At 42.2% G+C, this 26,119-nt stretch overlaps 1 protein-coding gene and 2 non-coding genes across 3 annotated transcripts in view; all 3 read left to right on the top strand.

Moving 5' to 3' along the window:
• Positions 1–26,119, top strand: part of EIF3A (eukaryotic translation initiation factor 3 subunit A) — a 57,951-nt gene that overhangs the window by 15,967 nt on the left and 15,865 nt on the right. Inside the window, exons 6-17 of the mRNA XM_039465333.2 lie at positions 1,535–1,743; positions 6,652–6,823; positions 10,714–10,818; positions 11,195–11,293; positions 12,686–12,802; positions 12,987–13,172; positions 14,098–14,445; positions 16,348–16,452; positions 16,843–16,956; positions 23,967–24,089; positions 24,606–24,759; positions 25,297–25,481. Coding sequence (XP_039321267.1) covers positions 1,535–1,743; positions 6,652–6,823; positions 10,714–10,818; positions 11,195–11,293; positions 12,686–12,802; positions 12,987–13,172; positions 14,098–14,445; positions 16,348–16,452; positions 16,843–16,956; positions 23,967–24,089; positions 24,606–24,759; positions 25,297–25,481 — 1,917 coding nt within the window. The remainder of the gene's footprint in view (positions 1–1,534; positions 1,744–6,651; positions 6,824–10,713; positions 10,819–11,194; positions 11,294–12,685; positions 12,803–12,986; positions 13,173–14,097; positions 14,446–16,347; positions 16,453–16,842; positions 16,957–23,966; positions 24,090–24,605; positions 24,760–25,296; positions 25,482–26,119) is intronic.
• On the top strand, positions 10,935–11,057 carry LOC120362576 (small nucleolar RNA SNORA19). The gene has a single exon (XR_005578435.1). It is a non-coding gene; the product is annotated as a small nucleolar RNA SNORA19 (small nucleolar RNA).
• LOC120362575 (small nucleolar RNA SNORA19) lies at positions 11,948–12,079 on the top strand. Its single transcript, XR_005578434.1, has one exon. It is a non-coding gene; the product is annotated as a small nucleolar RNA SNORA19 (small nucleolar RNA).

Below are 26,119 nucleotides of genomic sequence, written 5' to 3'. Positions count from 1 at the left end.
GTATGTTGGAACTATTAGCTTTTTTTTCTAGAAATAATAGTGTATGTTACTTTTTTACCCCCTTAATGAATAGCTTCATCTTGGTATGAATTAGTTAATTTCAGTAGATAAGGTAAGGAATTAAAATTGCCTGATGGTCTGTGAAAAGTTCCCAACAAGAAATCTCAGAATGTTTTCGTTCTAGTTGGCTTCTATGAATTCTGGACCAAACCATGTAATATCTTTCAGACACAGTTTCTCAGCATATAAAATGATACGTCGCCAGTACTGCTCAAATGTGTTTTCATGACTGGTGTCATTTGTGAACTGTCTGGTCTGTGATGAAATAAGTATAGAGGAGAAAAGCATATGCAGAGTTTCTTAGGAATTTTATTGTAAATTTTTTGTGTGTTTACTATGATAAAAATTGAGCTTTTTCTGTTTCATTTTTGTGGTAATTTTGTATTTTATATTCTTTGGTAAGAGGTTAGAAATTAAAAAAACAAAAAACGAATCCTTTGCTATTGCTGTAGGCTGTTTTGAGATTTCTTAGCGCGGCTTTAGCTGACTGTCGTGCATTGGAGATCTCGGTGGCGGTGGGAAGCTAGTCCTCTACCTGTCCCTTCTCTAAGAATTCTACAAAGATACTTCATACAGTTGTGTAGTCGTTGTGACTTTGAAGTCTTTTATATATTTGACGGACAATATTTTATTGAAATTATAAAGGAAGAAACTAAAAATTGGGAGTCTTTGAGCCAAGTGAAACTGATTCCATGTCTTGTTCATTTTTTTTTTTTTTTTTGAGACGGAGTTTCTCTCTTGTTACCCAGGCTGGAGTGCAATGGCGCGATCTCGGCTCACCGCAACCTCCGCCTCCTGGGTTCAGGCAATTCTCCTGCCTCAGCCTCCTGAGTAGCTGGGATTACAGGCACGCGCCACCATGTCCAGCTAATTTTTTGTGTTTTTAGTAGAGACGGAGTTTCACCATGTTGACCAGGATGGTCTCGATCTCTTAACCTTGTGATCCACCCTCCTATGCCTCCCAAAGTGCTGGGATTACAGGATTGAGCCACCGCGCCCGGCCCCCATGTCTTGTTCTTGCCCATGTTTCGTTTTCTGTAGGGACACCCATCTTAAAATACTACCAGTAGAAGATTAGTAAACATGCTCATAGAAAAAAATGTGTAAGTTAAGAGAAATATTCATCCATTATCTTATCACTGAGAAATAACTTCTTGTATATCCTTCTAGATTTTTTTCTTATTGCCCCGAGTGATGGGATAATATGCAAATATTTTCTTTAGTCTGCTCTGTCTACTTTCCAGTATTTCCTAAAGAACTTAAAAGAGTTTAAGGAGTTCGTGTTTTTGTAATTATGGCAGTTTTCTAAAATATATGAGATATTAAATTATACATGAATAAAGAGAACCACATATCAAGGTATTTTATTTGCTATTTTTATGTTTTCCATGTTGTAGATTTTATAGAAATTTGAATTAGATTTTTTTTTAATGTTATAGAATGCAGTGACTTTAATTTATACTACTAATTTTAGGAAGCGTTCAAAGCTGTGGAAGATATTCATGGGCTATTCTCCTTGTCTAAAAAACCACCTAAACCTCAATTGATGGCAAATTACTATAACAAAGTCTCAACTGTATTTTGGAAATCTGGAAATGCTCTTTTTCATGCATCTACACTCCATCGTCTTTATCATCTTTCTAGAGAAATGAGAAAGAATCTTACACAAGATGAGATGCAAAGGTAAGAATGTTATAGTTGGGTAATGTTGAAATTCTGTAACAAATACTGTCTATATGACCTGCTATTATATTCTCGGCCATGGTTTTTCAGCCTCTGCACCATTGATATTTTCGGTTGGATAATTCTTAGTTGTCGGGGTGTCCTGTGTATTGCAGGTTGTTTAGCAGCATCCGCAGCTTCTACCCGTTAGATGCCAGTAGCAACCACCCCCAGTTGTGACTACCACAGATGTCTCAAGACATTGCCCTTCCTGAACAGTATTCTTGGTCTTCGGTAGTTTGACAAATAATCCCACTAAAAGCCCAATTGAGATACTTGAATATTACGAAAAACACATTTAATGGATGAGCTTTCTGCAGGTACTTAAAGTCTATTTTTTTTTTTGGAGATGGAGTTTCTCTCTTGTTGCCTAGGCTGGAGTGCAATGGTGTGATCTCAGCTCACTGCAACCTCCACCTTCTGGGTTCAAGAGATTCTCCTGCCTCACCCTCCCCAGTAGCTGGCATTACAGGCATGCCCACCCTGCCTGGCTAATTTCGTATTTTCAGTAGAGACGGGGTTTCACCATGTTGGTCAGGCTAGTCTCGAACTCCTAATCTCAGGTGATCCGCCCACCTTGGCCTCCCAAAGTGCTGAGATTACAGGTGTGAGCCACCATGTCTGGCTATTCTTAGAGCAAGAGAAAATTGAGATAAATGCTGCTGCTGCTGCTTTTTTTTGTTGTTGTTGAGATAGAAACTGGCTTTTATTGCCCAGGCTGGAGTACAGTGGTGTGATCTCGGCTCACTGCAACCTCTGCCTCCCTGGGTTAAAGTTTCTCCTGCCTTAGCCTCTTGAATAGCTGGGATTACAGGTGTGTGCCACCATGCATAGCTGATTTTTTGTGTTTTTGGTAGAGATAGGGTTTCACCATGTTTTGTCAGAGTTTGGCTGGTCTTGAACTCTGGTCCTCAGGTGATCCCCCTGCCTTGGCCTCCCAAAGTGCTGGGATTACAGGCATGAGCCACCACGCCCAGCAAGGTAAATACTTCTATCAAGTCATTTTTTCCTGATTGTAAAATATTAACTGTAGACTATTTGGGACATGTTTATTCGTGTATAAATACATATGAATATGAAAAAAAGGGTCTATAACCTAACAACCTATAGACCACTTTTTCCCTGTACTCCACGTGTTCAGAGAAACATCTCTAGCAGCAAACTACAGAAATGAGCCCTGAAGGCGTAGTCTTCCATTTTATTTTATTTTATTTTATTTTTTTGAGATGGAGTTTCACTCTTGTTATCCAGGCTGGAGTGCAATGGCGTGATCTCGGCTCACTGTACCCTCCGCCTCCTGGGTTCAGGCAATTCTCCTGCCTCAGCCTCCTGAGTAGCTGGGATTACAGGCACGCGCCACCATGCCCAGCTAATTTTTTGTATTTTTAGTAGAGACGGGGTTTCACTATGTTGACCGGGATGGTCTCGATCTCTTGACCTCGTGATCCACCCGCCTCGGCCTCCCAAAGTGCTGGGATTACAGGCTTGAGCCACCGCGCCCGGCCATTTTATTCTTTTTAACATTATGTATAATCTGTTTTCTGTCACTTGTAAAAAATAACATTTCTGGCCGGGCATGGTGACTCATGCCTGTAATCCCAGCACTTTGGGGAGGCCGAGGTGGGAGATTACTTGAGGTTAGGAGTTGAAGACCAGTCTGGCCAACATGATAAAACCCCATCTTTACTAAAAATATAAAAATGACTGGGTGTGGTGGTGCACGCATGTAATTCTAGCTACTCGGGAGGCTGAAGCAGGAGAAAGGCTTGAACGAAAGGCTTGAACCCAGGAGGAAGAGGTTGCAGTGAGTCGAGATTGTGCCTCTGTACTCCAGCCTGGGCGATAGAGCAAGACGACTTCTCCAAAAAAAAGCTATTGTATTTAGACAACAGATAACACATATACCACCTGTTTTCGTATTGGTAGACCAGTTATTTTGCTATCCAGTATAATTATGTACAGCAAATTGTCTTATGTAAAACTGTTTAGAGCAATTCATGAGAACAATTAGATGAATCCTGCTAGTATATTTTGTTTTTTTCTTTCTCTCCTTTGTTCTGTTTTTCTTTCCTTTCTGATAGGGTCTTGCTTCCTTGCTCAGGCTGCAGTGTAGTGGTGTGATTGTAGCTCACTGCATGCATCCTTAAGCTCCTGGGCTCAGGCGATTCTAATACCTCAGTCTTCTGAGTAGCAAGGACTCCAGGAGAGCACCACTATGTCCAGCTAATGTTTATTTTTTTATTTTTTATTTTTTGTGGAGACAGGCTCTCGTTATGTTACCCAGGTTGGTCTCAAAGCTTCTGGTCTCAAATGATCTTCCTGCTTTAGCCTCCCAATGTGTTGGAATTTTTTTTTTTTTTTTTTTCAGTTGGAGTTTTGCTCTTGTTGCCCAGGCTGGAGTGCAATGATGCCATCTCTTTTCACTGCAACCTCTGCCTCCTGGGTTCAAGAGATTCTCCTACCTCAGCCTCCCAAGTAGCTGGGATTATAGGCATCTGCCACCACACCTGGCTAGTTTTGTATTTTTAGTAGAGACAGGGTTTCTCCGTGTTGGTCAGTTTGGTCTCAGACTCCCAATCTCAGGTGATCTGCATGCCTCGGCCTCCCAAAGTGCTGGTATTACAGGGGTGAGCAAGCCACCACGCCTGACTAATTTTGTATTTTTAGTAGAGACGGGGTTTCTCCATGTTGATCAGGTTGGTCTCGAACTCCCAACCTCAGGTGATCTGTCCGCCTTTGCCTCCCAAAGTGTTGGGATTACCGGTATGAGCCACTATGCCTGGCCACGTATTGGGATTTATAGGATGAGCCACTGTGCCTGGCCACTAGTATATTTTCTTAGAAACTTTTGAAGACGGTGTCCGTTGTGGCATCCACTGTCACTTATGTAATTCACATCCTTTTTTTTTGGAGATGGAGTTTTGCTCTTGTTGCCCAAGCTAGAGTGCAATAGCATGATCTTGGCTCACTGCAGCCTCCGCCTCCTGGGTTCAAGCGATTCTCCTGCCTCAGCCTCCTGAGTAGTGGAAATACAGGCATGCGCCACCATACCCGGCTAATTTCTGTCCTTTTTTTTTTTTTAAATTTTTTAATTTTTATTTTTCGTCAAATGGGTTTCACCGTGTTAGCCAGGCTGGTCCTGAACTCCTGACTTCAGGTGATCCACCTGCTTCGGCCTCCCAAAGTGCTGAGATTATAGGCGTGAGCCACCATGCCCGCCCACATCTATTTGTTATGAGAAGAATATGTTCTTCAAGATACCTTTCAGAGAATACTGTAATAATAGTAAGCATTAGGCTGTCCAGCCCTTTGTACATTATTTGGTTTAATCTTTGCAATAGCCTTATAACTCAGAAAATTAAGTATCTTGCCTTAGGGTCACAGTCTTGGAAATGGTGAAAGGGAGATTCTAGCCCTTTGACTCCAGAGCCCACCATCTTTGGGGTCTTGCTGTGCTTTGCAGCTTGATTTCTTGTCTTTAAGGGGTGTGAAAATTTAGCTTCTGGTTCCTGTCTACTCCTTTCCCTCACTACTACCATAATAGTGTTCATTTGTGATTTTTTTTTTTTGAGATGAAGTTTCGCTGTCACCATGCTGGAGTGCAGTGGTGCCGTCTTGGCTCACTGCAACCCCCATCTCCTGAGTTTAAGCGATTCTCCTGCCTCAGCCTCTCAGGTAGCTGGGACTACGGGTGTTCACCATCACTCCCAGCTAGTTTTTTTTTTTTTTGAGACGGAGTTTCGCTCTTATTACCCAGGCTGGAGTGCAATGGCGGGATCTCGGCTCACCGCAACCTCCGTCTCCTGGGTTCAGGCAATTCTCCTGCCTCAGCCTCCTGAGTAGCTGGGATTACAGGCACACGCCACCATGCCCAGCTAATTTTTTTGTATTTTTAGTAGAGACGGGGTTTCACCATGTTGACCAGGATGGTCTCGATCTCTTGACCTCGTGATCCACCCACCTCGGCCTCCCAAAGCGCTGGGATTACAGGCTCGAGCCACCGAGCCCAGCCCCAGCTAGTTTTTGTACTTGGAGTAGAGGTGGGGTTTCACCATGTTGGCCAGGATGGTCTTGATCTCCTGACCTGGCAATCCTCCTGGTTTGGCCTACCAAAGTGTGGGATTACAGGCATGAGCCGCCATGCCTGGCACACTTGTGATTCTTACAGTTTTTTCTCCCTTATTGTCAATTATTTCTTTAGGGTTTTTTTTTTGAATATGGAGTCTCATTCTGCTGCCCAGGGTGGAGTGTAGTGGTGTAATCTCAGTGCACTGCAACCTCCGCCTCCTGGGTTCAAGTGATTCTGCTACCTCAGCCTCCTGAGTTGCTGGGATTATGGACACCCGCCACCACCCCAGCTAACTTTTCTGTTTTTAGTAGACATGGGGTTTCACCAGGTTGGCCAGGCTGATAGCAGTATAGTGTTATCCTGACCTCAGGTAATCTGCCTGCCTCCGCCTTCCATAGTGCTGGGATTACAGGTGTGAGCCACTGCGCCCAGCCATTTCCTTAGTTTTTAAAGCTGCCTTAATTTTGTAAGGAAGTATGGGGTATATGAATGTGCCTTTTCTGCCATTTAATCACAGTCTTTTTCTGTAGCTTAAAAACACTGACAATACTGAGTGGACAGATGAAGTTCTGATTCTCCAAATATTCATTTAAACATAGTCCGTTTCTCTTACTCCCATGCTTTGATGGGATAATATTTATGAGTATAGTGCACTGTGGCGATGCACACGTTCTGTCACTTTCCATACCATAATCTTATGGTATGGAAAGCACCTTACCATAAGATTAAAAGAGAAGTGCTTTCTTGCTTATCAAGTGTCATTTACAAACCTAACAGGTTTAAAACTTTGTTCTCTGTAGAATGTCTACTAGAGTCCTTTTAGCCACTCTTTCCATCCCTATTACTCCTGAGCGTACGGATATTGCTCGACTTCTGGATATGGATGGCATTATAGTTGAAAAACAACGTCGCCTTGCAACGCTACTAGGTCTTCAAGCCCCACCGACACGAATTGGCCTTATTAATGATATGGTTAGTATTAATTTGCCTTTTTATAGCTTTGGGCAGAAAACTTTGTGGTCAGGTTTAATACCCATGATTAAATACTAGGAATTCTGATTCATTGCCAGGGGATTCTGATGTATAGACAGGGAAGCACTGGTGTCAATCACTGTTCAGTTGAGGCAGTTCGCTCCAGTGGGTGAGCTGGGCTTAAATTGTTCGGAGTTTTGATGTAGGAGGACTTGGGTTGGCTCTGAGGAATACTGTGGACCATTCAGTAAGAGAAGAAGTATTGATGGGCAAGAAGGGTCATGGGTTATTTCATGGGGGCTCTAGAAAAACTAAGCTGTGTGTGGGAAATATCAAGAGGCTAGGTGTATTAGTATGTTCTTGCACTGCTTTAAAGAAATACCTGAGGCCGGCTGCGGTGGCTCACGAATGTAATCCCAGCGCTTTGGGAGGCTGAAGTGGGCAGATCACCTGAGGTCAGGAGTTAGAGACCAGCCTAGCCAACATGGTGAAACCCAGTCTCTACTAAAAATACAAAAATTAGCTGGGTGTGGTGGTGCATGCCTGTAAACACAGCTACTCAGGAGGCCGAGTCAGGAGAATCTCTTGAATCAGGGAGGTGGAGGTTGCAATGAAGTGAAATCATGCCACTGCACTCTGGCCTGGGCGACAGAGTGAGACTCTGAAACAAACAATGAAACAAAAAAATAGACGAGATTGGGTAATTTATTTTTTTATTTTTTATTTTTTATTTTTTTTGAGACGGAGTTTTGCTCTTGTTACCCAGGCTGGAGTGCAATGGCGCGATCTCGGCTCACCGCAGCCTCCACCTCCTGGGCTCAGGCAATTCTTCTGCCTCAGCCTCCTAAGTATTGCTGGGATTACGGGCACGCGCCACCACGCCCAGCTAGTTTTTTGTATTTTTAGTAGAGACGGGGTTTCACCATGTTGACCAGGATGGTCTCGATCTCTCGACCTCGTGATCCACCCGCCTCGGCCTCCCAAAGTGCTGGGATTACAGGCTTGAGCCACCGCGCCTGGCCGGGTAATTTATAAAGAAAACAAGTTTAATTGGCTTACAGTTCCACAGGCTGTATAGGAAATATAGTTGCTTCTGTATCTGGGAAGGCCTCAGGAAAATTACTGTCATGGTGGAAGGCGAAGGGGAAACAGGCGTGGCTTATATGGCTGGAGTAGTAGGAAGAGAGAGCAGGGGAAGGTACCACACACACTTTTTATTTCCTCGAAATGGAGTCTTGCTCTGTTATGCAGGCTGGAGTGCAGTGGCACGATCTTGGCTCATTTGCAACCTCCACCTCCTGGGTTCAGGAGATTCTCCTGCCTCAGCCTCCCTGGTAGCTGGGATTACAGGCACCCACCACCATACCCAGCTAATTTTTGTATTTTTAGTAGAGACAGGGTTTCACCATCTTGGCCAGGCTGGTCTTGAACTCCTGACCTTGTGATCCACCTGCTTCAGCTTCCCAAACTGCTGGAATTATGGAGTGAGCCACTGTGCCCAGCCCAGATATGTGTATCTTTTCGGTGTTTCACACTGATGGAATCTTCTGTTCAGTGAAAATTCGAGTGCCTATTAATGTGCCTAGCAGGTGAAACTGAAGGCAGAAGTTGTATTCCAGGGGAGCTTAGATTGTAGGGATTCTCATCATGGCAGTCTTGAGTTGGTGGTTATTGTAATCACCTCCAGTAGATTACTTCCGGATAATAGAAAAATAGGGGTAAGTACTAGAGAAAAGTATTAAGGAAAAATCAACTTGGCTGTATGTTTACCAAAAATGGAATTTAAATCATTAACAGTCCCTAATTATTCACGAATAGAGCATTAAAGAAATCACGAAGATAATGGCAAGCTCTCTTAGATATTTTTAAAATGTATTCTGAGAAAACACCTATAGTCACTCTGGTAAAAACTAGATAAAAGGCCTAAATTTTCTGCAGTAGTTAATTTAAGAATGAATATGTTTTCTAGATAGTGGTATTGTTCTTTTGGGACATAGCAATGCAGATCTGCTTTGTAGTTTATTTCTGCAGAGTTTCTACAGAGTAGCTTTTTCCTACTTTGTACCTCCTTGTTTTACTCTGCTGCCACTGCCCACAGAGTTCAACTTTCTGTTTATGGGACCAATGTAGGACTCAGTGTAATAATGCAACAGCAGTTTTGTGAGAAAGATTTCATTAGCAAATGTTTTAAAAATTTGCTTCTAATTTTTAATGCTGAAGAAATGTACCACACTGAAAGGATAATCCATGTCACCTTGCTGTTAAAGGTGATCTCTTAGACTTAAATTTAATGAACTGCCATATGTTGTCCCAGAGTGAAAGACATTTACAGTTGGCTGGAAGTAGAATTTTTAAGCTACTAAAACTCTGTGAGCAAGTCATAGTGATCACTAATGGGGAGCATTGGATCAGCAGCTAGGGCATCTAGAATAGGGCCCTCATTGTGCCCCACAGAGCAGGCGTCCCCAAACTTTTTACACAGGGGGCCAGTTCACTGTCCCTCAGACCTTTGGAGGGCTGCCACATACTGTACTCCTCTCACTGACCACCAATGAAAGAGGTGCCCCTTCCTGAAGTGCAGTGGGGGGGGGGGTGGATAAATGGCCTCAGGGGGCCGCAGTTTGGGGACGCCTGCCATAGAGTGTAGACTTCTACAAGGGTACCTATTAGTGTCAAGTTAAAGGATTAGCTGATTGCCAGGAGTCATTTATCAACTTTTTGAGTTGATCATATATCCGATGTCATTATCTGAGTGTGAGGGTGTGATAATTGAAATTTGTGAGACAGTGTGATTCAATTATCTCAGGAAGACTCAGGTGTTCGTAAGAGTGACTTTTAAATCAGAAAGCAAGCCAATTGTGTGTTTTAGTGAGGAATGTAATTCAGTAGGTTATGGCAGCCTTTTACATTCCCTATTTGGAAGGCGAGCTGCATGAAGATTCAAATAATTTCATAGAAATGAAATTAGAGCAGGGAACTTTTCTTTTTCTTAAAGACAGATTCCAAGTTAGTTAGGGAATTAAAAATAAATGGATGCTTATAAGGGGGAAGTATTAAACTGTTGTAGGATGTCAGTCTTTTACCCATTTTACATTGGAGTTAATCTTAGACCTGAGTGCTGGTGTGTTTGGGCAACCTCCTTGCTTGCTTGGGGATGGGATCTGCCAACATTTGCCTCAGTTTTGTCACCCACCGTCTTTGGGAACACACTCCTGGCCTTTGCTGTGTCCCAGCAGTTATTCTGTCCTTGCGTTAACAGTTCCCAACAAATGACATATTTCTTGGTAAAATTGAAGTCCATGTAAATGGGGTGATATGTGAAATTCTTTTTCTCACATGTAAGATTATGTTTGTGAGATTTATTCATGTGTTCTTACATAACTTTTCTTTTTTTGAGCATTTTTGTGTATTTTATGAACACAGCACCCTCTTCTTTATGAGTGAGTTCTTCCCAGTTTGGGGCTTTTAGAAATAGTGCAGCCATGATAATTTTTGTGTGACAATTTATGTAAAAGTAAAACTCTGTGAATCTAAAGCCTTAGCTGAAAGTGGAAAAAAAAAAAACAAGTAGACCTGGTATTTTCCTTGTTATTGGTAATAAACTATTCTGTTGGCCACAGTTTGATTGGTTGTGGTTGTGTTTTAGAGTTTCATTTGCTTTTTACATACTTGTAACTGTAGGTTAGTGCGCATAGTGTGGGGCAAGAGATCCAGCAAAGTTGTACTTGGATTCATCTTTGGTAAATTTAGAGGAGGTTGAGGCTTGGTGATTTTTTTTAAATCATTTTTCAGATTTCCAGTGCTATCATTTTCTTTAATTCATAGTCAGTTCAGAATCTTAGTTGGAAAATTTCCTTTGGCAGTTACGACTTTTGTTTTGCTTACTCTAGGTCAGATTTAATGTACTGCAATATGTTGTCCCAGAAGTGAAAGACCTTTACAATTGGCTTGAAGTGGAATTTAACCCACTAAAACTCTGTGAGCGAGTCACAAAGGTAAGCCTTTGGATTTAAGTTCTTTCTGATTGTTACCACAGAGTTGGCCTTATTGCACTTTTGGGTTGTACTGATACTCGTTTAGAAAGAAGTATTGTCCTATGTGTTAGAATTCAGTGCACATTTCATGTCTTTTTTCTTTATTTCAAGAGAAAAGATATTTCCGATGTGCTAAGCAAACCTCTGGAGGTTAATTAGCAGTAGGACTAGTTGTTGGTGTCAGTCATCTTCAAACAAGTATCAGTAGCTTCATGATACATTTTGTATTTCTCTGCATTGGATGATGTTTTTGTATCTTAACTGAAAGAATTTCAGATGTTTTGGTGTCTGTTACTGTAGAAAGTATGATTCTCTTTCAATTTAATGGATTTTACAGGTTCTAAATTGGGTTAGGGAACAACCTGAAAAGGAACCGGAATTGCAGCAGTATGTGCCACAACTGCAGAACAACACCATCCTCCGCCTTCTGCAGCAGGTACACATTAAAAAAGGTTTTGTGGAAGAACTGGAGTTTTCTTGTTTGTGTGTACTGATCATGAAACTAAAAACTGGAAAAATCTAGAACTGTTTAGGGAGTGAGAACCTCCCCAGGTTCTGCCCTTGCCCAAAATTAGTCTCATACTACTTACTAACTTGAAAATCAGGATAACTGTGTTTACACGTTTTGTAACTGACTTTTTTTTTTTTTTTTTGGCTGAACACTGTCTTTGGGCATCTTTCCTTGTTAGTAATGTAGGGCTACCTTATTCCTTTTAAGATACCATGGTTTGTTTATTCAGACTCTCTTGAAAACCTGTATTACTAGATTTTTTTCCTGTTAAAAATCTTGTAGCACTGAGCATCTTTCATACATGTATCTTTGCCTACTTCTGTTACTTTCTTTGGCATAAGAAGTGGAATTAGTTGTAGGGGTTATACATTTAAAGCTTTAATAGCTATTCAGAAGCCTGGATTAATAGATCCTCCTACCATTAGTGAATGAGACAGCCTTTTCATATATTTTAGTCCAGGGGCTTGAGTAAGTTTTAATGTTTTGGCTTATAATGGGGGCATAAGTGCTCCCATTTTGTTTTTCATTTGTTTCATTTTGGGAAGGAAGGCTTTTTATTATATTTTTACCTCAGTATTTGTGCACATTTCATTGACCTGCTTGCTTTTGTACATGTGAGCAGTGTTATTTCTTGTGTGCTATATAAATAGTTGAAGGCTAATTAGCAGTGTAACTCTAAATAGTAATGCTGCCAGTCTCCTTCAGACAAAAATTATCTAAGAAGTGTTTATAAATATATTTGGTAAGTAGTAGACTTTTAGTTTTTTTTCTTATTTTACGAAAACCAGGATTTGAAAAGGTTATAGGTTTGAGGAATAGTATGATGATAGTTCTCAAAGCATGAGATTTGGGGTTGATAGTCTGGGATTAGAATTCTGGCTTTGACAATGTACTACTAACATAATTCGCTGGCATAATTTCTACTTCCCATGACTGTCATGAGATTGCATATAAAAAGTGCTGAATAGGCCGGGCGCGGTGGCTCAAGCCTGTAATCCTAGCACTTTGGGAGGCCGAGGCGGGTGGATCACGAGGTCGAGAGATCGAGACCATCCTGGTCAACATGGTGAAACCCCGTCTCTACTAAAAATACAAAAAATTAGCTGGGCATGGTGGCACGTGCCTGTAATCCCAGCTACTCAGGAGGCTGAGGCAGGAGAATTGCCTGAACCCAGGAGGCGGAGGTTGCGGTGAGCCGAGATCGCGCCATTGCACTCCAGCCTGGGTAACAAGAGCGAAACTCCGCCTCAAAAAAAAAAAAAAAAAAGTGCTGAATAAATAGTGGTTAGTGTTATTAACGCTGTGTTTTCTATGCAGGTGGCACAGATTTATCAGAGCATTGAGTTTTCTCGTTTGACTTCTCTGGTTCCTTTTGTTGATGCTTTCCAACTGGAACGGGCCATAGTAGATGCAGCCAGGCATTGCGACTTGCAGGTAGGTAGGTGCTGTAAGGGGACAGAAGAAGGCCCTTGAGGACTAGAAAGACACATATCCTTTGTTTCTCATTTTAAAGTTTGCTGAGTGAATTTTTCTAGCTTTTGTATATGACTTTTTTTGTTACTTTTTTTGACTTCATGCTTACGTATGGATTTAACCATTTATAATTTAATTTTCAAAGGTTCGTATTGATCACACTTCTCGGACCCTGAGTTTTGGATCTGATTTGAATTATGCTACTCGAGAAGATGCTCCAATTGGTCCTCATTTGCAAAGCATGCCTTCAGAGCAGATAAGAAACCAGCTGACAGCCATGTCCTCAGTACTTGCAAAAGCACTTGAAGTCATTAAGCCAGCTCATATACTGGTATGCATCTTCCCAGGGAAATAAATCTCAGAAGTTTTGAGGGACTCTTATGCCATGTCTTTCACAAAAAGGTTTGAGATGATATCTAAGAGAAGGGATTTATCTCTATAGAATTGTACTTGGTAGAATTCTATAGAAGCAGAATTCTATAGAATTATTACTTTATCAAATACACAAACCATTGAGCTTTCTTCCACTGAACGAAATATTATTACTCTTTATAGGTAATGTAATAGTGTGGATTATGTTACAGAAGCAACAGAGTGGACATATGATTCCTCAAAGAGTAAAGTACAATGACTGGATTTTTCCCTCCTGCTTTTCTTTCTTTCTTTCCTTCTATATTTATTTATTTGTTTGAGATGGAGTCTCACTGTGTCACCTAGGCTGGAGTATAGTGGCGCCATCTTGTCTCACTACAGTCTCTACCTCCTGGGTTCAAGTGATTCTTGTGCTTCAGCCTCTTGTATAGCTGGGACTACAGGCACGCACTGTATGCCCTGCTAATTTTTTGTATTTTTGGTAGAGATGGGGTTTTACCGTGTTGGCCAAGCTGGTCTGAAACTCCTGGCCTCAAGTGATTCAACCCACCTTGGCCTCCCGAAGTGCTGGGGTTACAGGCGTGAGCCAAGTTATTTCTTCTTTGTGAGCTCTCTTAATGAACACCTAAGGTACGTTTGGTGCAGAGAAAAGTTGTCTTAGCTAGGAGAGCTTCTTTAGCTGCGTCATTGCTATTAAAAGACTGAATAGGAGCAACACCATAGCATTTGATACTGAAAACAAACAGCTTGGATAGTGTCATCTTCAATATCAAATGCAGATACATAGAAAGGCAATACATCAGGATTACTTTGTAATTTCTTTGATGCCTACTACCAGAGAATACTAATTTTGGTCATTTTTCAAAATTCATTTGTTTTCGAAGCAAGAAAAAGAAGAACAGCATCAGTTGGCGGTTACTGCATACCTCAAAAATTCACGAAAAGAGCACCAGCGGATCCTGGCTCGCCGCCAGACAATTGAGGAAAGAAAAGAGCGCCTTGAGAGTTTGAATATTCAGCGTGAGAAAGAAGAACTGGAACAGAGGGAAGCTGAACTCCAGAAAGTACGAAAGGCTGAGGAAGAGAGGCTGCGCCAGGAAGCAAAGGAGAGAGAAAAGGAGCGTATCTTGCAGGAACATGAACAAATCAAAAAGAAAACTGTCCGAGAGCGTTTGGAGCAGATCAAGAAAACAGAACTGGGTGCCAAAGCATTCAAAGATATTGACATTGAAGTATGTAGCATTTTAGTTTTTAAAAAGCTTAGTTTTATCTAGGTCTTTTATACTCTTAGAACCATAGTCCTTTGCCATTTGGTGGCTTATTTTGAGTTTTTTAATGCATTTTGGTAGAGCTGGCCATGACTAAATCTGTGAGTAAGCATATGTTTAATTGCTCTGTGCAGTTCTGTTGGTTTTTTTTTATTTTGAGACTGAGTCTCACTCTTGTTGCCCAGACTGGAGTGCAGTGACGCAATCTTGGCTCACTGCAACCTCTATCTCCCGGGTTCAAGCGATTCTCCTGCCTCAGCCTCCCGAGTAGCTGGGATTACAGGTGCCCGCCACTACGCTCTGCTAATTTTTGTATTTTTAGTATACATGGGGTTTCACCATGTTGGCCAGGCCAGGCTGGTCTCAAACTCCCAACCTCGGGTGATTCACCCGCCTCAGCCTCCCAAAGTGCTGGGATTACAGGCGTGAGTCACCATGCCTGGCCCACTCTGTGCAGTTTTTTTTTTTTTTTTTTTTTTGAGACGGAGTTTCGCTCTTGTTACCCAGGCTGGAGTGCAATGGCTCGATCTCGGCTCACCGCAGCCTCCGCCTCCTGGGTTCAGGCAATTCTCCTGCCTCAGCCTCCCGAGTAGCTGGGATTACAGGCACGCGCCACCATGCCCAGCTAATTTTTTGTATTTTTAGTAGAGACGGGGTTTCACCATGTTGACCAGGATGGTCTCGATCTCTCGACCTCGTGATCCACCCGCCTCGGCCTCCCAAAGTGCTGGGATTACAGGCTTGAGCCACCGCGCCCGGCCCTCTGTGCAGTTTTAACCACTATATATTAATCATAGGACAGATTATGTATCCCTTACCCAAAATGCTTGGGAGCAGATATGCTTCAGATTTTGGATTTCTTTGGATTTTGGAATATTTGCATATATGTATATAAAGAGATATTTTGGGGTTTGGACCAGAGTCTAAACACGAAATTCATTTGTTTCATAAGACACTTTTTTTTTTTTTTTTTTTTTTTTTTGGTATTTTTAGTAGAGACTGGGTTTCACCATGTTGACCAGGATGGTCTCGATCTCTCGACCTTGTGATCCACCCGCCTCGACCTCCCAAAGTGCTGGGATTACAGGCTTGAGCCACCGCGCCCGGCCTTTTTTTTTTTTTTTTTTTTTTTTTTTTTTTTTAAAGATAGTCTCACTCTGTTGCCCAGGTTGGAGTGCAGTGGTATATTGGCTCCCTGCAACCTCTGCCTCCTGAGTTGAAGTGATTCTCTTGCCTCAGCCCAAGTAGCCAGGATTATAGGCTTGTGCCACCATGCCTGGCGGCTAGTTTTTGTATTTTCGTAGAGATGAGGGTTTCACCATGTTGGCCAGGCTGATCTTGAACTCCTGACCTCAAGTGATCAACCTGCACTAGCCTCCCAAAGTGCTGGAATTACAGGTGCACACTACCATGCCTGGCCTGTTTCATAGACATCTTATACACATAGCCTGACGGTAACTTTATACAGTATTTTACACAATTTTGTGCATGAAACAGTTCTGAATGCATTTTGACTGACCTGTCACGAGTTAGGTGCAGAATTTTACATTTGTGGCACCATGTTGGTGCTCACAAAGTTTTAAAATTTGGAGCATTTCAGGTGAGTTTTTGGATTAGGTTTGCTCACTCTATAGTAGAGTATGGGGAGATGTAAATTAGAATAGTGAGAAAAAGATGTATGGATTTTTAATTTTTCTTTACGGTCAAATGGAAATAAGGCTATTTTACAATATTTTTACATTTCCTAAATTATCATCCATTATAACAATAAAAGCAATTTAGGGTTTTATTCTAGAAAACAGTGAGTTATGTTAGGCATTGCTTGTTTATCCTTATTAACAATTGTGCGTTCATATTACCTTTCAGGACCTTGAAGAATTGGATCCAGATTTCATCATGGCTAAACAGGTTGAACAACTGGAGAAAGAAAAGAAAGAACTCCAAGAACGCCTAAAGAATCAAGAAAAGAAGGTAAATGAAAGGATTGGTAAACCTTTAACATACCACGTTAAAAGAGATTTGTGGCCGGGCGCGGTGGCTCAAGCCTGTAATCCCAGCACTTTGGGAGGCCGAGGCGGGTGGATCACAAGGTCAAGAGATCGAGACCATCCTGGTCAACATGGTGAAACCCGGTCTCTACTAAAAATACAAAAAATTAGCTGGGCATGGTGGCGTGTGCCTGTAATCCCAGCTACTCAGGAGGCTGAGGCAGGAGAATTGCCTGAACCCAGGAGGTGGCGGTTGCGGTGAGCTGAGATTGTGCCATTGCACTCCAGCCTGGGTAACAAGAGTGAAACTCTGTCTCAAAAAAAAAAAAAAAAAAAGATTTGTAAAAACTACATTTGTTTTCATGTCATTTAGATTGACTATTTTGAAAGAGCCAAACGTTTGGAAGAAATTCCTTTGATAAAGAGTGCTTACGAGGAACAGAGAATTAAAGACATGGATCTTTGGGAACAACAAGAAGAAGAAAGAGTAAGTTTTTAATTTAATTGTATTATTTTTATATTGTAATTAAATCCTCCGCCAGTAATGGAACCAAGGATTCAGAATTGCTTTCAGAATCTGCTAGAAATGGTGCTCTAATGGCTGCCTATTAACAGATTGGTAGAAAGATGGAAAATTTCATGATTGAGGTTAAAAATGAGACTTGAAAAACAAAGAACAACTTAAAAGCTCATTTTACAAAAAACTGCTTTATGTACACTTTGTTTGTTTATTTAGAGATGGAGTCTTGTTCTGTCACCAGGCTGGAGTGCAGTGGCGCGATCTCAGCTCACTGTAGCCTCTGCCTCCTGGGTTCAAGCGATTTTCCTGCCTCAGCCTCCCAGGTAACTGGGACTACAGGCGCCCATCACCATGTCCAGCTAATTTTTGTATTTTTAGTAGAGACGGGGTTTCACCATGTTGGCCAGGCTGATCTGGAACTCCTGATTTTGTGCTCCACCAGCCTCAGCCTCCCAAAGTGCTGGGATTATAGGTGTGAGCCACTGTACCCGGCCCACAATCTAATTTTAAATATATATCAAAAAGAAGTTCTAAACCCATTAGCAGTAGTCATCTCTATTCTTCCTCACCACCCCTGCCTTAGGCAACCACCAGACTACTACTATCGGTAGATTTGCTGATTCTGGACATTTCATATAAATGGAATTGTGTACTGTGTGGTCTTTTGTAACTAAATAGGTCATTCCGTAGTATTGTTAGTTTATAGTATATATTACATTTACCTGATGATACAAAAACAGGGTTTACAAATGCTTATGGCACCAAATATGTAATAAAAGTGAGTGAACAGATCTGGATTAAAAAACTAACCGTAAGTGGGAGACAAACATCAGTGTAGAGTGTGATAGGAGAATGCAGCCTTTTCTTGGTTTCATCTGGTTCTGGTTGTTGTCACCTGGAGATTAATGGGCCTAGGATTGCCAGCTCTTACCGTTTTTTCAGGAAACGTTGGAATTTTTGTGATAATTTTCTTAACATGTAAATATTAAATATTAATTAGAAAAGTGCTGCACACGAAATTGGGTTGATTTTGAGCTTTCTGTTTTTTCATATAGGGCAGAAAGGAAATAGCCTTATATTATCCTGCATTAAATCCAGGTGTTTTTAAGGATGAAAATGCCTTTAAAAATTAAACCATGGCATTTGTTATTACTGTGTCACATTATTTTATTTTACTATATATAGGCACACCTTGTTTTATTATGCTTCACTTCATTGTGCTTTTGTATTACCCAGGCTGGTCTCAAACTACTGGGCTCAAGCGATCCTCCCAGCTTGGCCTCCCAAAGTTCTGGGATTACGGGTGTGAGCCGCCATGCCTCCCCCAAGCCCCTTCCCCATATTATTATCATTTTTATTCTTATTTATTTATTTATTTTTTTACAAATTGAAAGTTTATGGTAACGTTGCATTGAATAAGTCTGTTGATACCATTTTCCAACAGCATGTGCTCATTTCCTGTCTGTCACATTTTGGTAATTCTCAAAGTATTTCATAGTTTTTCATTATTATATCTGTTATAGTGATGAGTGATCTTTGATGTTATTGTTATTATTTTGGGGTGCCACAAACCACACTCATAATCCACTCTTTTTTTTTTTTTTTTTTTTTTTTTTTGAGACGGAGTTTCACTCTTGTTACCCAGGCTGGAGCGCAATGGCGCGATCTCGGCTCACCGCAACCTCCGCCTCCTGGGTTCAGGCAATTCTTCTGCCTCAACCTCCTGAGTAGCTGGGATTACAGGCACACGCCACCATGCCCAGCTAATTTTTTGTATTTTTTTAGTAGAGACGGGGTTTCACCATGTTGACCAGGATGGTCTCGATCTCTTGACCTCGTGATCCACCCGCCTCGGCCTCCCAAAGTGCTGGGATTACAGGCTTGAGCCACTGTGCCCGGCCATAATCCACTCTTATATAGATTATGAATTTAATCCATAAATGTTGTGTCTGTTCTGACTGTTCTTCTGACTGGCCATTCCCTGACTCTCTGCCTCTCCCTGTTCTTGAACCTTCCTATTACTCCCTGAGAGAGAGAGTGCGAGTGAGCGATACACACACACACACACACACACACACGTATTTTGGGAGACAGAGTTTCACACTTGCCCAGGCTAGAGTGCAGTGGTACCCCAGGTAGCTGGGATTACAGGTGCCTACTACCACGCCTGGCTAACATTTGTGTTTTTAGTAGAGACTGGGTTTTTAGTTCACCCAGCCCAGTTGGCTGGATTGGTCTTGAACGCCTGACCTCAAGTGTTCCACTGGCCTGAGCCTCCCAAAGTGCTGGGATTATAGAAGTGAGCCACCTCACCCACTCCCTGAGACATAATACTGAAATTAGGCTAATTAACAGTCCCACAGTGGCTTCTAAATGTTGGAGTGAATGGAAGAGTCATCTATCTATCACTTTAAATCAAATGCTATAAATGGTTAAGCTTAGTGAGGAAGGCATGTTGCAAGCTAGGCCTCTTTGTCTAATCAGGTTGTGAATGCAAAGGAAAAGTTTGTGAAGTTAAAAATGCTACTCCAGTGAACACAGACAGTGAGAAAGTGAAACAGCCTTATATATATGGAAAAAGTTTCATTGGTCTGGACAGATGATCAAACCAACCATAACATTCTCCTCGGCCAAAGCCTGATCCAGAGCAAGGCTGTAATTCTCTCATGAGTTAATACTATGAAGGCTGAGGGAGCTTAGAAAACTGCAGAAGGCCAATCCTGGTGGCTCATGTCTGTAATCCCAGCACTTTGGGAGGCCGAGGTCACTTGAAGTCAGGAGTTCAAGACCAGCCTGGCCAACATGGGGAGACCCTTTCTCTACTAAAAATACATGGTGGTGGATGCCTGTAGTCCCAGGTACTCAGGAGGCTGAGGCAGGAGAATTGCATGAACATGGGAGCCGGAGGTTGCAGTGAGCTGAGATTGTGCCACTGAACTCTAGTCTGGTGACAGAGTGAGACTCCATCTCAAAAAAAAAAAAGTTGCAGAGGAAAAGTTTGAAGTTAGCAGAGGTTGGTTCATAAGGTTTAAGGAAATCTGTCTTTATAACATGAAAGTACAGTGTGAAGCAGCAAGTGCTGTTACAGAAGCTACAGCAAGTTATCCAAAGATTTGGCTGAGATAATTGAAGAAGGTGGCTACACTAAACAACAGATTTTCTTTCTCCTTTTTTGAGAGACAGGGTCTCGCTCTGTCATCCAGGCTGGAGTGCAGTGGTGCCATCTCAGTTCGCTACAACCTCCACCCTGTGGGCTTAAGTGCTCCTCCCACTTCAGCCTCCTTAGTAGCTGGGATCACTGGTGTGCACCACCATGACTGGCAATTTTTTTATATTTTTAGTAGAGACAAGATCTTCCCGGTGGTGGCTGGTCTCAAACTCCTGAGGTCAAGCAATTTGCCTGCCTCAGCCTCCCAGAGTGTTGGGATTACAGGCGTGAGCCATCATGCCCAGCCAGTAGATTTGCAATGTAGATGAAACGACCTTCTATTGGAAGGAGATGCCAACTAGGTCTTTCATAGCTAGAGAGAAGTCAGTGGCTTCAAAGTGTTGAAGGGTATACTCATTGTTGTTAGGGGTTAATGCAGCTGCTGACTGGAAGTTGAAGCCAGTTCTTGTCATTGAAAAAATCCTAGGGTCCTTAAGAATTATGCTGCAGAAGCTACCTTTTCTGTGGTCTATAGATGGAGAAACAAAACCTGAATGATAGCATATCTGTTTATAGCATGGTTTGCTGAATATTTTAAGCCCTCTGTTGAGACCTGTTTAAAAAAGAAAAGGCTTTTCAGAATATTACTGCTCACTAGCAATACATCTGATCGTATGTCAGTTCTGATGGGGATGAATAAGAGAGATTAGCCAGGTGCAGTGGCTCACACCTGTAATCCCAGCACTTTGGGAGGTGGAGGTGGGTGGATCACGAGGTCAGGAGTTCCAAGAACAGCCTGACCAGCATGGTGAAATCCCATCTCTACTAAAAATAGAAAAAGTAGCCTGGTGTGGTGGCAGGCGCCCGTAATGCCAGCTACTTGGAAGGCTGAGGCTGGAGAACTGCTTGAATCCAGGAGGTGGAGGTTGCAGTGAGCTGAGATTGCGCCACCACACTCCAGCCTGGGCCACAGAAAGAGACTCTCTCTGAAAGGAAAAAAAAAGATTAATGTTTGTTTTCATGCCTGTTAATACAATATGCATTCTGCAGCCTGTAGATCAAGGAGAAATTTTGTCTATCAGGTCTTATCATTTAAGAACTAGATTTCATAAGGCTGTAGCTGCCATAGTGATTCCTCTGATGGATTTGGACAAAGTGCATTGAAAACCTGCTACAAGGAATTCTTCATTCCAGATGCCACTAAGAGCATTTGTGATTCATGGGAGGAGGTCAAAATAATAATAATAGTTTGGAAGAAGTTGATCCCAAGCCTCATGGATGACTTGGGAGGGGTTCATGAGTAGAGTGGAGAAAATAATTGTAGATGTGATGAAAACAGCAAGAGAACTAGAATTAGTTATAGGCTGGGTGCAGTAGCTCATTCCTCTAATCCTCTAATCCCTGAGGCAGGCAAATTGCATGAGTCCAGGAGTTTGAGATCAACCTGGGCAACATAGCAAAACCTGTCTCTACCCCCTCCCCCGCCCCCAAAAAAAATTTAGCCAGGAGTAGTAGAATGTGGCTGCTTTTCTAGCTACTGGGGAGGCTGAGGTAGAAGGGGGCTGAGGTTGCAGTGAGCTGAAATGGTGCCACTACAGTGCCTGGGTGACAGAGACAGACCCTGTCTAAAAAACAAAACAAAACAAAAAACAAAACAAAACACAAATGTGTAGGTACAGTGGCTCACGCCTGTAATTCCAGCACTTTGGGAGGCTGCGGTGGGCAAATCACAAGGTCAAGGGATTGATACCATCCTGGCCAACATGGTGAAATCCTGTCTCTACTAAAAATACAACAACAACAAAACTAGCTGGGTGTGGTGGTGCACCTGTAGTCCCTGCTGCTTGGGAGGCGGAGGCAGGAGAACCTCTTGAACCCAGGAGGTGGAGGTTGCGGTGAGCTGAGAGAGGGCTACTGCACTCTGGCCTGGTGACAAAGTGAGATTCTGTCTCAAAACAAACAAAAAACCACTATAACCTGAAGATGTGACTGAATTGATGCAATCTCATGATAAAACTTGAATGGGCGAGGAGTTGCTTCTTATGGATGAGCAAAGTAAGTGGTTTCTTGAAATGAAATCTCCTGGTGACGATGCTATGAACATTGTTTACATGACAACAGAGGATTTAGAATATCCATAAGTATAGTTGATAAAGCAGCAGCAGGGTTTGAGAGGATCGAATCAAATTGAAATTCTACTTTTTTTTTTTTTTTGAGACAGAGTCTTACTCTATCGCCAGGTGCTAGGCTGAAGTGCAGTGGTGTGATCTCGGCTCACTGCAACCTCTGCCTCCTGGGTTCAAGCAGTTCTCCTGCCTCAGCCTCCTGAGTAGCTGGGACTACAGGTGCACGCCACGACACCCAGCTAATTTTTGTATTTTTAGTAGAGTTGGGGTTTCACCATGTTGGCCAGGATGGTCTCAATCTTTTAACCTCTTTATCCGCCCGCCTTGGCCTCCCAAAGTGCTGGGATTACAGGTGTGAGCCACTGTGCCCTACCTGAAATTCTACTCTTAAGTAAACTGTCAGCCAGTGCCACATGCTAGATAAATCTTTTGTAAGAGGATGCAATCAGTGTGGCAGACTTCATTGTTATCTATTTTAACAAATCACTGTAATCACCTCATCCTTTAGTACAGGCGTCCCCAGACTTTTTACACAGGGGGCCAGTTCACTGTCCCTCAGACCGTTCGAGGGCCGCCACATACTGTGCTCCTTTTACTGACCACCAATGAAAGAGGTGCCCCTTCCTGAAGTGCGGCGGGGGGCTGGATAAATGGCCTTAGGGGGCCGCATGCGGCCCGCAGGTCGTAGTTTGGGGACGCCTGCTTTAGTACTCGCCACTCTGATCAGTCAGCAGCTGTCAACATTGAGGCAAGACCTTCCACTAGCAAAAGGATTATGACTCCTTGAAGGCTCAGGTGATCTTTAGCGTTTTTTAAGCAATAAATTAGTTTTTGTTTTGTTACCTTTGAGAGCAGGAGTCTCACTATGTTGTTCAGGCTGTTCTGCACTCCTGGGCTCAAGTGATTCTCTGCCTCAGTGTACTACTGCACCCGACTTAGAAAATTAAGGTTTGTACATTGCTGTTTTAGACATGCTATTGTGCTATTGTATACTTAGACGGCAAACTTTTTTTTTTTTTTTTTCTGAGACGGAGTTTTGCTCTTGTTACCCAGGCTGGAGTGCAATGACGCGATCTCGGCTCACCGCAACCTCCGCCTCTTGGGTTCAGGCAATTCTCCTGCCTCAGCCTCCTGAGTAGCTGGGATTATAGGCACGCGCCACCATGCCCAGCTAATTTTTTTTTTTTTTGTATTTTTAGTAGAGACGGGGTTTCACCATGTTGACCAGGTTGGTCTCGATCTCTCGACCTTGTGATCCACCCGCCTCGGCCTCCCAAAGTGCTGGGATTACAGGCTTGAGCCACCGCGCCCGGCAACGGCAAACTTTTATATATGCATTGGATAACCAAAAAACCTGTGTTACTTGCTTTATTGCAATATTTTCTTTATTGTGATAGTCTAGAACCAAGCCTGCAGTGCCTCCAAGGTATGCCAGTACATCATAGTTTTTTCTTTATAAATAAAGTTCCTGGTGCTGTGGGCTAAATAAAAACTGTCTCTTCTAAATGCCTCGGGATGACTCTTGCTCCTAATTGCCTTCTGGGGACCTGTTGACACGCATGCTAGTTGCGCTTTGGTTTTTATGGCACGGTGGAAGGGGCAATGGAGCAACTTTAATTTTTCAGGAGTATTGTCAGTAATTTGGGGTAAATGAGTTAAAAAAAAATGATACTTTGAAATTTCACTGTATTTTGTACTTGCAGATTACTACAATGCAGCTAGAACGTGAAAAGGCTCTTGAACATAAGAATCGAATGTCACGAATGCTTGAAGACAGAGATTTGTTCGTAATGCGACTCAAAGCTGCACGGCAGTCTGTTTATGAGGTGCGCTTGCTGATTTTTTTGGGAAATGTTTATTCTTGAGCTTTCTAGTATCGTCTTAAGGGTTCTCCCTTAACAAATTTGTATATTCTTGACTTATTATGTATAATGGTCATTCAAGTAATAATCGGAATTTTTGGATAGTATTTCCTAAGCAAAACAATCACCTGAAGGAATTTTTCTAAAGGTGCAAGTTGAGTACAAGTTTTTGTTTACTGTTTTTGTTAGAAATGAAAAGCTAGATCAAATGTCCTTGTCTTCGGTTCTAATTTGATCATTGAATTTGTTTTGCATAAAGACAAACCCACTGGGTGTCAGTAATATCAACAATTTAAATTTTTTAAAATTTGACCTGTTGACGAATTAATGGTCTTTGGGAAATTAGAGTTTTGTGCTGAGAGGTTGCTTTTGATGATTTCAGTACATTTGAGAGTCTTTTGTAAATGTAATAGCTTTCTGCCTGTTTATTGCATTTGACGAAATCTGACCTTTTTGGGTTGGGGGTAACTTCGATTGCAGGAAAAACTTAAACAGTTTGAAGAGCGATTAGCAGAAGAAAGGCATAATAGATTGGAAGAACGGAAAAGGCAACGTAAAGAAGAACGCAGAGTTACTTACTACAGAGAAAAAGAGGAGGAGGAGCAGAGAAGGGCAGAAGAGCAAATGCTGAAAGGTACGTAGGTAGAACAGGATTGGAAGGGTACCTGTGCAAAGTTGGTGTTAGATCTAGTTTTCAGTCATCTTATGTAGAAAATACAGGAATCAAGGTAATTGGCCTGTTAGCACTGTAATTAACTGGTTCTCAGAACCCGGTTTGCTACCCAGTTGTTACATCCTCTACCAACATTTCCCCACACATTTGATGTTCTTTTAAAAATTAATCTTTTTTGTTTTTTTTATCACTATATTCTGTGTATTAACATTTATTGAGGAATACATTCCAGATGACGGTTGTCAAATGATGCTATATCTGGAATCCCAGATTGCTAAGGAATGGGGGAAGGATTCTGTAGTATCTTATTACAAAACTATAGTTGAAGGCTGTAGTACTAGTTTGCTGACTATATTCTGTCATGTAGCTGATGGCAAACTATTTTCAAATTCCTTTAGTTGTACATTATGTTACCTGTTTAGTACTAGGAAAGTAGAACTAGCAGTAGGGGGAAGATGTGGCTGGGAGGCACACTTAGTAACCTACTCAATGGTCTAGAGCGTGAAGAGAGAGAGCGCGCCGAACGAGCGAAACGCGAGGAAGAGCTACGAGAGTATCAGGAGCGGGTGAAGAAATTAGAAGAAGTGGAAAGGAAAAAACGCCAAAGGGAGTTGGAAATTGAAGAGCGAGAACGTCGTAGAGAGGAAGAGAGAAGGCTTGGCGATAGTTCACTTTCTAGAAAGGTGAGTAAAGGATTTATTGATTTTATTTTGTTTTAATTGTGTGTGTATGCGTGCGTGTGTGTGCGTGTGTGTGTGTGTGTGTGTGTGTGTGTGTGTGTGTTTTGAGATGCAGTCTCACTCACTGATTGCCCAGGCTGCAGTGCAGTGGTGTGATCTCAGCTCCTGGCTTCAAGTGATTTTTGAATGTGTCTCAGCCTCCTGAGCAGCTGAGATTACATGCCCGGCTGCTTTTTGTAATTGTGATGTATTTTTTTCTTTTTTTTAATTAATTTTTTTTAAGGTGGGGTCAGGCTGGTCTTGAACTCCTGACCTCAGGTGATCCACCCGCCTTGGCCTCCAGAGTGCTTGGATTACAGGTGTAAGCCACTACGCCCGGCGAATCGTGATGTATTTTTATCAGCCAGCTCCCTTGCAGGCTACCTATGTAAATATATTTAAATCAGTCATTTTCACATTTTTTTTTTTTTTTTTTTTTTTTTTTTTTCCTGAGATGAAGTCTTGCTTCATTGCCCAGGCTGGAGTGCAGTGGTGTGATCTCAATCTTAGCTCCCTGCAACCTCCGCCTCCCGAGTTCAAGCCATTCTCCTTCCTCAGCCTCCTGAGTAGCTGGGATTACAGGCACCCACCACCATGCCTGG

This window comes from Saimiri boliviensis, chromosome 12, assembly GCF_048565385.1.
Source record: "Saimiri boliviensis isolate mSaiBol1 chromosome 12, mSaiBol1.pri, whole genome shotgun sequence".
Classification (NCBI taxonomy): domain Eukaryota; kingdom Metazoa; phylum Chordata; class Mammalia; order Primates; family Cebidae; genus Saimiri; species Saimiri boliviensis.
The sequence above is the reverse complement of the archived record's forward strand: the minus strand, read 5'-3'. Positions and strand labels throughout refer to the sequence as shown.